The sequence below is a fragment of the Lampris incognitus genome, chromosome 14 (genome assembly GCF_029633865.1).
Source record: "Lampris incognitus isolate fLamInc1 chromosome 14, fLamInc1.hap2, whole genome shotgun sequence".
NCBI classification, from domain to species: domain Eukaryota; kingdom Metazoa; phylum Chordata; class Actinopteri; order Lampriformes; family Lampridae; genus Lampris; species Lampris incognitus.
Window position 1 is genome coordinate 39,055,732 of NC_079224.1, and position 15,540 is coordinate 39,071,271.

General features: G+C 45.4%; 1 protein-coding gene and 1 pseudogene across 1 annotated transcript in view; both read left to right on the forward strand.

Annotated features, from left to right (window-relative positions):
- The first annotated feature begins 937 nt into the window (after positions 1–937).
- On the forward strand, positions 938–1,039 carry LOC130124584 (5S ribosomal RNA; annotated as a pseudogene).
- A 6,343-nt stretch (positions 1,040–7,382) lies between these two features.
- Positions 7,383–15,540, forward strand: part of LOC130124441 (neurocan core protein-like) — a 43,763-nt gene continuing 35,605 nt past the window's right edge. The window contains exon 1 of the mRNA XM_056293894.1: positions 7,383–7,471. Within this exon, the coding sequence (XP_056149869.1) occupies positions 7,383–7,471 (89 nt within the window). The remainder of the gene's footprint in view (positions 7,472–15,540) is intronic.

Sequence of the window (15,540 nt, forward strand, 5' to 3'; positions counted from 1 at the left end):
GCACGCCCCAAACGTTTCACTGGTAATTGTTTGTGATTTTAGGGTGTTTTTGCATGTTCAGATAAGCCCTCTGGAGCGGATTCCTCCTGCCTTGTTAGCAAAACTGTCCGCCATGTGTTTGGTGCCTCTGGATCTCCCTCTGCGCCTCCTCCCCGTTGTCTGAGGGAACGGTTGTCGCAATAACTAGAAAGGCAGACGAATCCCCACCGCTGTCTCGTGTCGGTCGCTGTCTTTCTCGACATGCTGAGTGAACACAAATGAACCAATCAGCGTGTTCATGAAGGCGTCCGCTTGAACCATAAAAAGACCCGGAGAGCTGAGGGTGTCACCGAAGGGCCTTAAACACCCTGTTAGTGGTTTTATCCCTAAAATCACCACTGTGTGCGTGCGTGTGCGCGTGTTTGCGCGCGCGCATAAGTGCACGTATGTGGGCGAGCATTTTAGCAAACACTGCTATTTGCATATTTTGCCTCCTACTGTTTTGACAAGAGTGGTGCAAAATTTCGTGACGGTGCCCTGAAGCCAAGAAACCCACCCAAACCAGAGCGGGCGTGTGTACGCCATGGGATTGGAGGTGAGCCCAAGTGCGAGCAGATTTTCTACGCTAAACGCGGTTTAGACTCTGCCCTGTGCAGCACACCATGGCTTCGCTGACTTCCGACGTTCGTGTTTTGAGTTCACGTTCTTGCAGAACCATCTGAAAACGAGACTAGAATTAAAGAAAAACCGTCACACGTCAACCCAGAACCACCAGGTCATGTATATTCCTGTTTTACCACTATTTATTTTTTGTGGCTTTTTTTCTTGTTGTTGTTTCAAAAATAAACAAAGGACTTTATGGAAGATCCCCCCCCCCCATTTATTAAGTCAGTTTGTCGTGTTCTTTTGTTTTTTTTTATCACTGCTGTTATGTTTGACATCGGCAGTAACTGCCTGGGCTTACGGCCATACCATCCTGATAACGCCCGAAGCTAAGCAGGATTGAGCCTGGTTAGTACTTGGATGGGAGACCCCTTGGGAATTCCAGGTGCTGTGTGATGGTCTGGCGGCCTGTTTCTGCCCAATGACTGCTTGGATGGGCTCTGCCACCCTCATTACGATAAGCGGCTTGGAAAATGGGATGGATGGATGTTTCAAAATTTATATTTAAAAACGAAAGCTACTACTTACTATTGAGAGAAACTTTAAGTTGAACGCTCAAAACCGGAAATGACCTGCAGCAGGAGGGAAAAGCGGAGCGCGTCACAGTGGTTCGGTGTTAAGCACCGTCGCCTCACAGAGTTTGCATGTTCTCTCCATGTGTTTGAACGGGTTTCCGCGGGATACTGCAGTGCAACCCAAAGTCATCCATGTTAGGTGAATCTAAGACAGCGTGTGTCTGTGTGTGTGGGGTGTGGGGTGGGGGGCTGGGATGGACTGTGGACCCATCCCAGATGTTTCCTGTCATCCGCCAAATGCCTGCAGGGATAGGCTCCACCCTCCCACAACCCTGAATTGGACGAAGATAGATGGCGTTGGTATAGTGTAGTAGGGGTGGGAGGGAAAATCAAAGTGGCAGCAGTGAGCTGTGATGACTTTCAGATCACGGTATCTGTTTCCCCCGGACTGCGCTGCTGAAGCGCAGTGGATAGGCGCTGTGAGGGGCCCAGGTTTGTTGTATTGATTTCTGCGTCTGTGGATGTGTGAATGTTTGGATTCAAACACGGGGGAAGTACAGCCATGCTTTGAGCCTGTGTAACACACGATGGGGCTTAAAATAAATGCGTTTTGCTGCACATTTTCTCCGGATCACCCGGATCACCACAGTTTTCGCATTTTACTGTCGATAAGAGGAGATAGAGCCAAAGAAATATTGAATCGCAATATTTGTGATATTGTGATATTAGAAAGATCGCAATATGTATTGAATCGGCACTAATAGATTGTTGTAATATCAAACAGTGAGGTACTGAGTCCCAGCCCTGTTAGCATAGATAGAAAGATAGATAGACAGACAGACAGATAGATAGATAGATAGATAGACAGACAGATGGACAGACAGAGAGAGAGAGAGAGAGAGAGAGAGAGAGAGAGAGAGAGAGAGAGAGAGAGAGAGAGAGAGAGAGAGAGAGAGAGAGAGAGAGAGACAGACAGACAGACAGACAGACAGACAGACAGATAGATAGATAGATAGATAGATAGATAGATAGATAGATAGATAGATAGATAGATAGATAGATAGATAGATAGATAGATAGATAGATAGATAGATAGATAGATAGATAGACAAACAGATAGATAGAGAGAGAGAGAGAGAGAGAGAGAGAGAGAGAGAGAGAGAGAGAGAGAGAGAGAGAGAGAGAGAGAGAGAGAGAGAGAGAGAGAGAGGGATGGATGGATAGATAGATAGAGAGAAAGAGAGAGAGAGAGAGAGAGAGAGAGAGAGAGAGAGAGAGAGAGAGAGACAGACAGACAGACAGACAGACAGACAGACAGACAGACAGACAGATAGATAGATAGATAGATAGATAGATAGATAGATAGATAGATAGATAGATAGATAGATAGATAGATAGATAGATAGATAGATAGATAGATAGATAGGTTGGTAGGTTTTTATGACCAACTAACAGAAATGTATCATATTTAAAAGAACTATTGAATGCAGGAAAATGACTTTACCTTGAAACATCGTCCAAAGTGGGTAATTAAAAATCACTCTGAAATCTGTGTGTTTGGTCTTCCCCTCCTCTCCCGGAAACACATGCCGGGTTCATGGCTTAGTTCTAGAAACCGGTGAAAGTTAAAGTAATATCTGTTCTCTCTGGCTCCATTTCAAGTCCAAAACCAGGTCCTGCACCCATTAACCAGGGAGGGATGCATCATCCAGAGGCGTCTAAAGGTACCAAGAAACACACAGCGGCTCTGCAGCCTGGTGAATAAACAAAGAGTTTGGTGCTGTTGTTAATTTCATCAATAGTGTAAACTGGTGTAGGAGGTGGACTTGTGCTTTCGTGACCTCGGTCAGAATTCCTCTCCAACACTTTAAGAAACACAACAACCAAATATCCCCTCATTAAAACCTGCTACGGTGACACTGGTGTTGCTTGGTTTACTGTGGTGTGGAGTTGTCCAGTTATGTTTTCACAGATCTTTTACTGTAAATATATATATATATATATATATATATATATATATATATATATATATATATATATATATATATATATATATACCCTCTGTTGTCTACGTGTCAAAAAATGACCCCTAACAGTGTTTAGCAGCAGAGGAAAGACTCTAAATGATTTTTTTTTCAGCCTGAAATTGGATGACTTGTCCTAGAGTGACCCCAACATTAGAAATAGGGAAATTTGTTTTTGTTCCTATTTCCATGAAAGCTGTACACAACCAGGGTACTAAGATTGTCTTAGGATGACCCTAAGACAAGAAGCTTTCTGCCCATTTCTGCTACTTTCTTAGGCTATACAAGTGCTCTCTCTTGCTAAAAAGTTAATTTCTACACTTATGCAGCACCTTAAGCAATAATGATAATAACAATGATAATAATAACAAACCTCTGCTTTAGTAAAGAGAACTAGTATGACAGGTGTGTTGTAAGAAAAACGACTGATTAAATGCAGTCTTGCTGCACCGTGAAGAGGGAAAACCCAGATATTCGCCAAGTTTGTGACGGATCACAGGTTGTTTCCTCGTGCAAAATAGCTCTGGGGGTTTAAAATTAAACCAGGTTGCTTTAATTTAGGAGTTTAATGAAGGAGGGGGGGGGGGAGAAATGACCCTTAAGACAAGGGCCGTGTACAGAATGTGTGGCCAACACGAGGGCTCTGTATATAAAACTCGTCGGTTTGTGCAGGGCCGGCGGGTGAAGTGTGCAGGGCAGCATGTTGGGGTGTGCGGGGCAGCATGTTGGGGTGTGCGGGGCAGCATGTTGGGGTGCTCGGGATGCGGGGGATTGACAGTATCACCGTAAGCTCGTGGGCAAATTCTGATTAAATTCACAGACACCGGATCAACCTCCGAGGTTTATGTATGGAATCGGATTATGCTTATGGAGTACAGCACCCCTATCCTCGTCTTCAACCACCAGCCCCCCTCCCACCCACACCCGCCCACCCGCCCACCATCACCCTCTATTCTCCCTCTGAATGGGGGGCGCTGGAGCCGTCTGTCTGTCAGCGCTTGCCTCTTTGTTCAAACTGGTTTTGCGGCGCTACTGGCGAGAAGGGGGGGGGGACAGAGCACCTTGCGGCGTGCACGTATTCCGAATTAGCGGATCATCTGCACGCCGAATATGAAAGATTCATATCTGGCGAGGAGACTGCACTTGGAGACGGGTGAGAAGTGAGTCCCGGACGTGTCCGACGTTTATAGGCGCACACTTGCCGGTGCATTTTTTTTTCTTTTTTCTTTCTTTCTTTTTTTTTGTGTGTGCATCTGCAAAGTGCTGTTTCACCGTTTGCTGCTTTTGCCCGTCTGTCTGCCCGGGGAGCGTTTGGGGGAGCACCTGCTACCGAGGCTCCACGTTTCGCTTCCATTCCAGCGGACCGCAGCAGCCACGGGAAGCGTCTGGTCGGATCAGGGGGAAAGGGAGAAGGTACGTGCGATCTAAAGCCCCGTTCTGGATGTCGCTGCGCCGTCAACTCTGACCATGCCCCGTGAAATGTACCGTTTAGTCCGCGGGGTCGTACCACCAGCCATGCCTGCAGCCTATCCCTCCAGCATATAGCTGTCTATCTATCTATCTGTCTGTCTGTCTGTCTGTCTATCTATCTATCTATCTATCTATCTATCTATCTATCTATCTATCTATCTATCTATCTATCTATCTATCTATCTATCTATCTATCTATCTATCTATCTATCTATCTATCTATCTATCTATCTATCTATCGATATATAGATCTATCTATATATGTATATTGACTGCTGCTGCTGCTTGAAAGTGTGAAAGTGTGTATTGAACCCTGCAGGATCAAAAAAGTGAAGTGTCTTTCCAGTTGCCTGTTGTTGAAACCGTTTTTTCTTCTTCTTTTTTTTGGATTACACGTTTTTGTTCACTGCACTTTGATATATTTTCCTGCGGAGTCCCCCCCCCCGACCCCCCCCCCCGCGTTTCCAGCATCTCTAGCTTTCGGGACACACACACACACACACACACACACACACACACACACACACACATCCCACCCGTTTACATTGTTTTATTTACAATTTGCCAGTAGTGTATAGGGACATCCATAAATCATTATATTGCAGAGTGACTTGTTCAGTATGTCTTTCACACAACTTCATCTAAAGAGGTGCACACTTAGTATTTGAAGAACTTGCTAGGTGTCGTGGTGTGGTATGTTGTCAGTGCTTATATTTCCCCTCCCTTAGATTTCAGGTCACCCCCCCCTTTCTTTCTCTCTCTCTCTCTCTCTCTCTCTCTCTCTCTCTCTCTCTCTCTCTCTCTCTCTCTCTCTCTCTCTCTCTCTCTCTCTCTCTCTCTCTCTCTCTCTCTCTCTCTCTCTCTCTCTCTCTCTCTCTGCCTCTGCATACGAAAGAAGAAAAAGCCCATTCCTCCGACTAACATGATGGGGTGCAAGCCGATCAAAACGTCTTAGCAGGCGTTGTGAAATCCATCCTGTGAACTATAGGGCCTCTTTTTTTTTTGGTGGACAGACAGCACGTGTCATTGACCGACGAACACATCTTATACATCCGACTCCAAACCTCTTACCTGGGGCATGACAACAAAAGCTATTGCGTTGGGGATGGATGGACCAATGCCCACCAATCACCTTTCAGCCGTTTTCAATGTGCAATTCGATCACCATATTGATTGCTTGACTTCACATTGTGAAGCCCTTTTCAAATCACCAAGGCATCAGGAGACGTGTCTGGTACCGAGTGAGGAGGTGAAAATATCTCTTGAGAGTGCCTGCTGATGCAGTGGCGACCGTAAACAAACTCGCTGGCATGGGCAACTCAATTTGAGAGAGGAGAGCCGTTTGGGTCACCTTGACAAACGAGCTGTATTGTCTGTGTAGATGAGCGCCCCTGCAGCCCAATAAAGCCCCGGCCCCAGTCTATTCACCATCTCACTGTGGAGGGGTCTCAGACCTTTTGCTTTTTTATCCGTCTTGTTAGTGAGCCTACCACCAACTGTGCGTCAATGCTACAGAGCAGAAGTTAGTCAGGCGGGGTTAACTACACAACTTCACACAGCTCCAGCTAAGAAAAGCCACATGTGTGAGAATAGTGGGTGGCTGGCCTGGGGGCTGCAGAGATGAGAGAGTGGCAAGAGAGAATAGTTTCAGCGTGTATCAATATGTGCGCCCATGAGGGTGGATATGCATACAAAAATGTGTGTATGTGTGTGTACGCGAGCGTGTGCGTGTGCACGCCCACACTTGTGCAAATGTCACCGCGGTGTGTGCACATCTTGGCACGCAGCCAGCAACATGGATGACCACCCTCAGACTGCCAAAGAGATCATAAAGATGGAGTGGTGTGGTGATAGGAAGAGTCTGATCCTCTGTGTTGGTTTGGGTTGGGATTGGTTGGATGCATATGTGTGTGTGTGTGTGTGTGTGTGTGTGTGTGTGTGTGTGTGTGTGTGTGTACCCAGAGATGGGCAGTATTTCTTATTGCTTGTATTTGAAGTACATATTTCAATTACTTTTAGGTATTTTGTAATTGGATTTGACGGCGGAAAACCCCCCAAATGTAACTTGTAACAAGATACGTTAGAGTGGATAAATTTCATATTTTCAAAATATCCAAAACACTTCAGCCGTGATTCACAAAACACAAAAAAATCATGTTAATACATCTTAAAATGAAGAACGTAACACTTAGACACACTCACGCAGTGATTTTGTAAGCCCACGCTACTCTAAAGCATTTCCGGCATCAAGTTCGTCTGTTAAATTCGCCCCGCCCCTCCCCTCGAGCAAGCCCGCACATACTTCCGGCCTTAACCGGTCGACTGCCCGTCAAGGTAAACATTTTATCTGAACTGTAATAACGATATAAAATATATTTTACTTCTTATTATGTACACATGTGAGCGCCATATTTAAAGGCGAAAGATAAAAACAATCGTTATATTTGTGGCCCGGCGGCTAAAGAAGTAAGCGAGCCAGCAAGTAAGCTAGCAAGCGAGGTTCTTTAGCTCGCTAGCTAGCTGTGTTTGACTGGCAACGGCGGCAGTTTAGCTGTCTGTGGGAGGACAGTGGGAACAAACTTGTGTTGGTTAAGTGTAGCTTGCAAGTTAAGGGCAGAAAGTTTTGTTAGCAGCTGTGTTGAAGAGCAATGGCTCCGCTATTTGGGCGGTCTTGACGGTTTTAGGTGCCACTTGTTTTAGCTGCAGCGTGCTGGCTAACGGCTAACTAACGATGCGCGTGAGTGGGCGAGCGAGAACGGGGGAGCGCCGGCGTGGCCGCTATCAGGGCGGACAGACGTGTGCTGATCGGCGCAGAGCTGGGTGAGCAGTATAAACTGTGAATTTAGCTGTAAATGTACATTTTGCGATGAAAATAACTTATGCAGCTGTGCGTCGAGCAAAGTAGAGTTCCCGAATTTTTATGCAGATACATTTTGCTTATTGTAATGACACGAATGAGCTGCAGAAAAGATGGAGCAGAAAAGATGTATCTCGGAGCTTTACATACACTATTAACTACTACTACTACTACTACTACTTTCGGCTGCTCCCGTTAGGGGTCGCCACAGTGGATCATCTCATCTTCCTCTGTCACACCTGGCTGGTGTGACAGAGGAAGATGAGCATGTCCTCCCTCACCACATCCATAAACCTCCTCTTTGGCCTTCCTCTTTTCCTCTTCCCTGGCAGCTCCATATTCAGCATCCTTCTCCCAATATGACCAGCACCTCTCCTCCACACATGTCCATATCATCTCAACCTTGTTTCTCTTGCTTTGTCTCCAAACCGTCCAACCTGAGCTGGCCCTCTAATATACTCATTCATAATCTTGTCCTTCTTCGTCACTCCCAATGAAAATCTTAACATCTTCAACTCTGCCACCTCCAGCTCCGCCTCCTGTCTTTTTGTCAGTGCCACTGTCTCCAAACCATATAACATAGCTGGTCTCACTACCATCTTGTAAACCTTCGCTTTAACTCTTGCTGGTACCCTTCTGTCGCAAATCACTCCTGACACTCTTCTCCACCCACTTCACCCTGCCTGCACTCTCTTTTTCACCTCTCCTCCGCACTTACCGTCGCTTTGAACAGTTGACCCCAAGTATTTAAACGCATCCACCTTCCGTCACCTCTACAGTACTATTGTGTACATTATGAAAATCTGAATGTTCTGCCATTTTGTACAAATTCAGAGTGCCCAATCTTACATATGTATTTTCCTGTATTTTGAAAATACAAAATACATGTTTTATCATGATACATTTTCTGGCACCCGTATTTTGTATTTTATTTTGATACGTTTATTTGAGGGGGTATTTTGTAACAAGATAAATTTTGATGTATCTTTGCTCATCTCTGTGTGTAGCCATGTGTGGATGGATTGTTCTACTAGTTATGATTGCAGAATGTCAAGAAAAACCTCTGACCTGAGCTATCTCTGCACTCAGGTTGAATTTTGCTCACTAAAAGATATCTCTCCCATTAGTCAGCTCCTGGAAGACAGTCTGTCCAAACTGAAGATGGAAATTTGAGGAGTCTTATCAGAGGTGAAAGCCAAGAGTCTAAATTGAGAGATGAGTCTAGACAGATGAGATAGTTGAATTACTTTTGGGGGACTGTTCTGCCCCTGGACAGTTAGTATGCATGATTTTTTTTTCCCTCAGCAATTCAAGAATTTTAGGAAAATACATTTTTTGTAGAGGTATTATTTGCATGGCTGCTCCTCTGGTCAGGGTGCTCTTGTACTATGAAGGGTTGTTTTTTTTCCCCATTTCAAATGTCAGAAGCTAAGCAGTCAATGCATTGATAACAAACACTAAATGTGTTTCGCATTCAGGTTTATTTATCTGTCGTATTGAGTTTGTTATTATTATTGTCTGTAGCATGAATGTGTCCCCTGTTATATTACTTTTTAGGATTTAAGGTGTTCTTTTCCTCTTGCAAGATGTTTACAGCTTTGAGCTAAGAAAATGGTTCTGTGTATGGCTGAAAATTATCTCCAATAGTGGCTTAACGTAGTTTAGGTTTATCCAAAATAAGCTTCACCGCTGAGGTACCCACAGTCTTTTGCGCTTAAGACTGCTGTAGTTGTCTTGTCTTAGTAATGTTGCCTTTAATTCGCTTTAAAATAGCATTTACTGGCTCTACTTGTACACATGCAAGAGAGAGAGAGAGGGCTTTGCTGTTTTTCTTTTGAGTCCCATCTGTGACACAGAGACACAGTGCCTGACTGGCACACAGACCACTAGACTATGAAAAAAAGAAAAGGGGATTTAACAGTCTTTGAACTTGGTGATCCGTTTACAACAAAAAGGAGAGTGGGCTCAGCTCCACAATGCCCTCACATTAACACATTTGTGGAGCTAAATTTTCCCATGCGTTCAGCACTGGACAGCTCCCAGACTGAAGACGTCATTAGGATCCAACCTGCAAAACTTTTTTTTTTTTTATGAAGCCACCACCTTTATTAAAAATGTATAGCGTATTGACACCTCTTGGTGAGAGTCTCCGGTGGCCAAAACCCCAGTGGGGTTGGACAAACCGATCCATCAATCAAGTGGATTTCTTTCCCTGGGAGGGACTAAAGCTGCCCACTGGGCCAATCATCACGAGCGTAGATGAGACCACAGCTAAACAGCTCACCCGCACAAAGAGAAAGGTCCCTCTCTTTGTCTTTGGCCAGAAAAGAGCCTCTCCTCATTGGTATTGACTGGTGGAAGACAGATGTAGGGCACTACGGTTGCTTAAGAACGGGCTGTTTAGATGGGCTGCAGAATATATCTCACTTGGTTTAAACAGGACTCTGGGTGAAAGCAGTGTCAAAGTTGTCTGCTCAGTCCCCGTGTTTCTACAGCTTTTGCATTCATTAACAATAGTTATACCTTTGAGGAGATGGCTGTAATCTGTTTGTTGTTGTATTGCATTGTTAAAAATGTTGTTTTCCCTCTACCGCAGCGTTTGAAATAGCTCCACTTACTAGCAACTCTGTCATTACTGATCCCTGCCAGTGCATGATTGCTCCAGCGAGGGGAAATCTTTTGTCCCTCCGGACATTTGCATGGGCAATAAAAATTATGAAAGGGCAGAAGTCTTGTTTTTTTTTTTTATTATCTAGTTGATATTCCACTGACTGAGCGTTTCATTACACCCTGGAAAACTCGTGGGTGAAATTCCCCCGGCACGTCCTTGTCTTTATCTGTTATTCCATTTCGTTTCGCAGCTGTTTCTCCGACCACCTCTTCCGAGGGACCAGAATGATGTTTTGCTGTGGCTCATTTGTAATGATTTTCCCAATCCAAGACGCACACGGTGTGTGTAAGGTTGTGGTTATATCGAATACGCACCAATAAATGGCCCTGGCTCCTGCACCTGATCCTCAGCTTGGCCGTGTTACCAACAAATAAACCGTGAACCTTCGTCCTTTGACCCCCTGGTTTCTTTTGGATACAGCTGGAGTGCTAACCAAATACACAGCATGTCAACCGCCCTTAGCTATTTATACGTGACCCCTGAGGCTGATGCGTATCACCAGAGCCCTTTCTACTGCCTATACACATACGTAATTCATTTTAGCTTCATTTTCAATTCTTTAATCAGAGTTTTTGATAGAATTTTGTCACGATGCCTTGGTTTGAAATTCTTCTGAATTCCCTTGAAGTCCCCTTCAGTGCACTAAGTAAGTAAAACACATGTACTATCCTTTGGAAATATGCTCAGTAGTGTCCCATCACAGTCTTATTAACGCTCAACGTTTCCCTGAGCTGTATTTAATGGAATAAATGTCCCTTTGATAACATTACGTGGAGGGAAAATCAAGCTCGAATCTCTACATGTCTTCCAAGCCAAATATTTATTTGCACATCTGTTTTCAGTTGTTGAAAATGTGTGAGATTATGCCCGGAACAAATCTGCTTTTGGATTTAGGATAAATCCCCTTTTTAAGTGACATGCATCCTTTTATTGTGTTTCTATGAAGGATTTACAGGTTATACAACAAGCTGTATGACGCTGGTTTGACTTGAGCGCCACTGGAATGTGCAGAGAATGATTCCACCGTGACCACCATCTGGTGCAGCCCGGTCTCCCGTTTCCTCCACAAATCAGTTACAACGCTCACTTCTGACACTTAAACACACACATATAATTCGGATGAGCCGCTTCATGTGTTGATGAAATGCGCTCACATGGATTTGGCACTGCCATGTGGAAACACCCTTACAGGTGTTAACACACGCAAACACACACACAGATGGACATGTCATAACATCAGAAGAAGAGAGAGAAAGACGAGGTAGAGGAAGGAAGAGACAGAAGGTGAGCATAAAAGAGAGATCATTATTTCCTTTCTGCAGTCATCAGTCAGAGTTGTGTTGGGCACACGGCAGTGGGGTGGCTGCACAGGGGAGTGTGGAACAGATGTACTGTCCCTGTCTGTCTCTCTCAGGCGTCCCTACCTCAGCGGGGACATACACGGTAAACGTCACATCAGCCGGCTCAATTCTGTAACTTAATCCAGGCTGAATATGGGAAAAAATTAAGTCTGAGAAACAGCCACCCATTCACAATGAACGAAAAACCCAAGTCCCGACACAAAGCATCGCTTTCTTGTGATTAAGCAGACGCTGGTTCGAGATGACCCCCACCTCTGTGCCCGGTGAGATCAATGTAGTGTCATTTAAGACGGCGTGTGTAATGTGTACAGGGAAGGGAACAGCAGCTCATTAGTTTCTTCTCTCCGTGTGAAGTCCGGCCCAGTAGAATGGCATGAGTCATTACCTGCCGCGAGTGTGATTCCTCACCACACAGCCACACCAATCGCATCCTGGCGATGTACATGTGTGTATTTACTGTGCTTTTGTGCAGGATGATGCTTCTGTGTGTGTGTGTGTGTGTGTTGGGGTGAGTGGGAGTTTGTTTGCGTGGGCGGGGGTTGGGGCGAGTGGAGGTTCTGTGTATGTTTCTTCGCCTGACAGGGTATCGTGTGTGTGTGTCTGTGTGTGTGTGCGTGTGTGTGCAGAGAGGATAGAGTTAGAGAGGACACAATGACTCAAGGGAGCAAAAAGCAAATATCTGATTCAGCTCAACTGATTTCCTATTTGTTTTTGCTTTTTTTTTGCTTCTTTTTTTTTTTCTCTCAAGCAATTAATCTTATCCAGCCTGACCTCCCTTGTATTACACAAACAGTGCTACCACAGCAATATGCAACATGTTTTGTTTTCCCTGTGTCCCCAAAGTTTGTCTTGTTGATGTGTTAAAATTGCCCTTGCACAAATGTTTGGAAGTTAATAACTCAGCCGCAGAGCCATTCGGAAATTGAGCTGGGCATCAGTCATTGTTTCCCCGCACACTGAAGTAAGTGGTAATGTGGTGCAACCATGCCGATTCTGCAGAAAGCTTTCATCTTGGCGGCAGAGCATATTTCTTGTTTATGAAATGTACCTGCCTCTGTTCCTCTCCTTCCTCTCCTCTTTCACGCCGCTGTCTCTCCCCCCCCCCCCCATCCACCACTTACTCTGTCAGTCAGCTGAAGGCGTTGTTCTGCGCTCCATTCTTTAGAGGTGATTGATTTGCGAGACATGATTAAAGCAGAGGGAGAAAAAGGACTGATATTTTCTTGTCAGGTCCTAGTAGGAATAAACAACAACAACAAAAAAGCTGACAGTCTGGTGTTGTACTGTTAAAGTTGCTCTTCCTTGGTCCTGAAGTCGGATAACATACTATTATCTATGGTAGGTAGCTTTTCCCCCTTATGTTATTTCCTTGCCTTTTTTTTTTTTGGTGATGATGATGATGATGATAATGATGACGATGACTATTATTATTATTCTGCTTCTGGTGTGGGAAGATGGCGGTGCGAATTCACGTTTGCAGCGGCCTCACCCAGTACCGGCGTGGGAAGATGGCAGTGCAAATTCATGTTTGCGGCGGCCTCACCCAGTACCGTCCATGCAGTGTCTTTGTCCACGTCTGCGTCTGTTTTGCCTTTGTTTGATGGCTGGGAGAGCTGGCGCTGGATTGGCTGGGAGAGCTTGCTCTGCTGCATCCTTTGGGCCCAGGGACCATGGCCCTGCACGGAGCTGCGCCCGAGGACGCAACACTGTGGGTGGTCTGACAGGACACGGAAGCGGGGCAGGCTAAGCTAACTGCTAGCCCATGCAGACCGGCAGTTCTGATAACACCGAGGACGGTCTGGCGGCAGCCTCGCCTGGTGTTGACTGGTGTTTTTGGTGTCGTCGTGTGGAGTGCGGGGAGGTGTGTTGAGGGTGTCTGGCTGGGAGAGCTGGCATTGGATCAGCTGAGGGAGCCTGGTCTGCTGTGTCTGGTGGGCCCAAGGACCACAGCCCCTGCCCAGAGCTGTGCCTGAAGAGGAAACACCAAGGGCGGTCTGACAGGACACAGAAGCGGGGCAGGCTAAGCTAACTGCTAGCCCAAGCAGACCGGCAGTTCTGACAGTTGTCCTTGGACGGTGATTTTTTTTCATTTAGTTTATGTATATGTTTAGTATATGTGTTAGTTTGGATATATGTGTTAGTTTGGATATGTGTGTTCTTGTAGCTCTTGTGGTTTTTGGATATGTGTTTTCGTCTCTGTGTCGCACTGCTGTGGACTGGGGGAAATGATATTTCATTTCATTTCATTTCACGAAACATGAAATAAAATAACAAATAAAAGTGTTCCTGATTGCTGATTATTATTATTATTTTCCTACCGGCCGGGACTTTCTTTAGAGTTGCAGACTTTGACCAAACTTATTTCCATTACCTCCGGGTGCCTCGAGAGTTTTCCGTCGCTCGGTCGAGAATAATGATCTGTCCATAGCTGAGCAGGAGAGAGAGGGAACACTATTTAATTGGAGACGAAAACAAAAACAAACACTGAACATAAACAATTCACAAGGAACAGCACAGTCACTTTACTGTTTTCCAGCAGAATACTATATAAGGCCCTGTTGCCTGGGGAAAGATGAAATATTGAAAGAGACCAATTTCTTCTGGTTCAAATTGTTGATGTTTGTGTATAAGTTTTTGTATGTGTGTGTGTGTGTGTGTGTGTCTGCATCTGTCAGTGCGCATGTGTGTTTGAATGCAGTAGATGAGATTCAGCGAGTTACCTTGTGCAGAGGCCAGAGGGTGAACATGGTGCTGTATGATAATCATATCAATATGGGCCGGTGTGATAAATCACCATGAAGGCCGTCATCATTCTGATTAACTGGAGGAGTTAACCAGTCCTCTGCAAGCTGCAACTTGTTTTACGAGTACACAGCTGAGTGGACCAGGGAGCACAGACACTGTAATGCGGAGCTTTCAAAGCATTGTCACCGCAAAATGTGTCCATCTGGACATATTTAGCTTATTATTGAGTCTTTAGATAACGCCACACTGGGAGGCTGTAGTAGTTTTGTGTCTGAATTTCACCCATTCAGGGATGTTCTTTCAAAAAGTCACAACATCTCGAAATAGTGAAATAGGGCAGATAACCCTGCAAAAATAAAGATGGCGCGTCTTTATGTGAGAAAATGCTTCAAACGTGTTGATTTGCATTGCAACAGAGTGATGTTTACTTGCCCTGCTGGCAGATTTTCTTTTCCATTTGTTGTCAGAGAAAAAAGATTTTACGCCTCACTGCTATACCAGATGACTTGTGAAGATCTGCTTTGTACGCAGACATGATTTTCGAAGGATTTTCCTCCAACTGGGCTCAGCTTGCCCCGGTCACGATGATGGAGTGGCCAGTTGGTCCCTGGCTTCCACAGACTGACAGCCTGGTGCTGAGCCTTTCAGCGGGTCTGCCAGCCTGGTCTGTTTGCCTGCTTTGGGTCTCTGTCACTCCTCTCGTAGACTCTGAGAATGAGCCCTATTGAGACGACGACGTGGAAATCTGTACAATGGACATCCGCAATGAAGTCCACTGAAGCATTTTAGAGACTTCTGGATCTTTTCTTCTGGGGGACACAACTTTGCCTGTGCGAGTGAAGAAAGGAGGTTTAGAGGGAGGCGTTCACGACATCCTATGACTTGTCCTTGGCAATAAGCGTGGCTGGTTAGTATGTGTGTGGTGTGTCTGTATGGCCAATGTACTGTATGTTGTAAATCCCCTCCTGGTAAAAAAAGATTGAAAGGCTGGTGTCTATAGGCATCCAGTGTTGTATGGTGTCCATAGAGATGGTCCACCGGCTGTTGTGCTGTGTATTCGGCAGTGGCTGTGGGGCCCCTGCCAGTCCCATGCCCTCCGATACAAAGCTCTGACCTTCTCTCCTTACAACAGCACTGGGCAAACTTCTCCGTGTCACGACCCTCTCCAAGCCTTTAGAAATTCCCTGTCATCCACCTCGCGAGCTCAACCAGTGCTTCAGGTCTCCAACATGCACCCGGTCCAACTACTCGACCC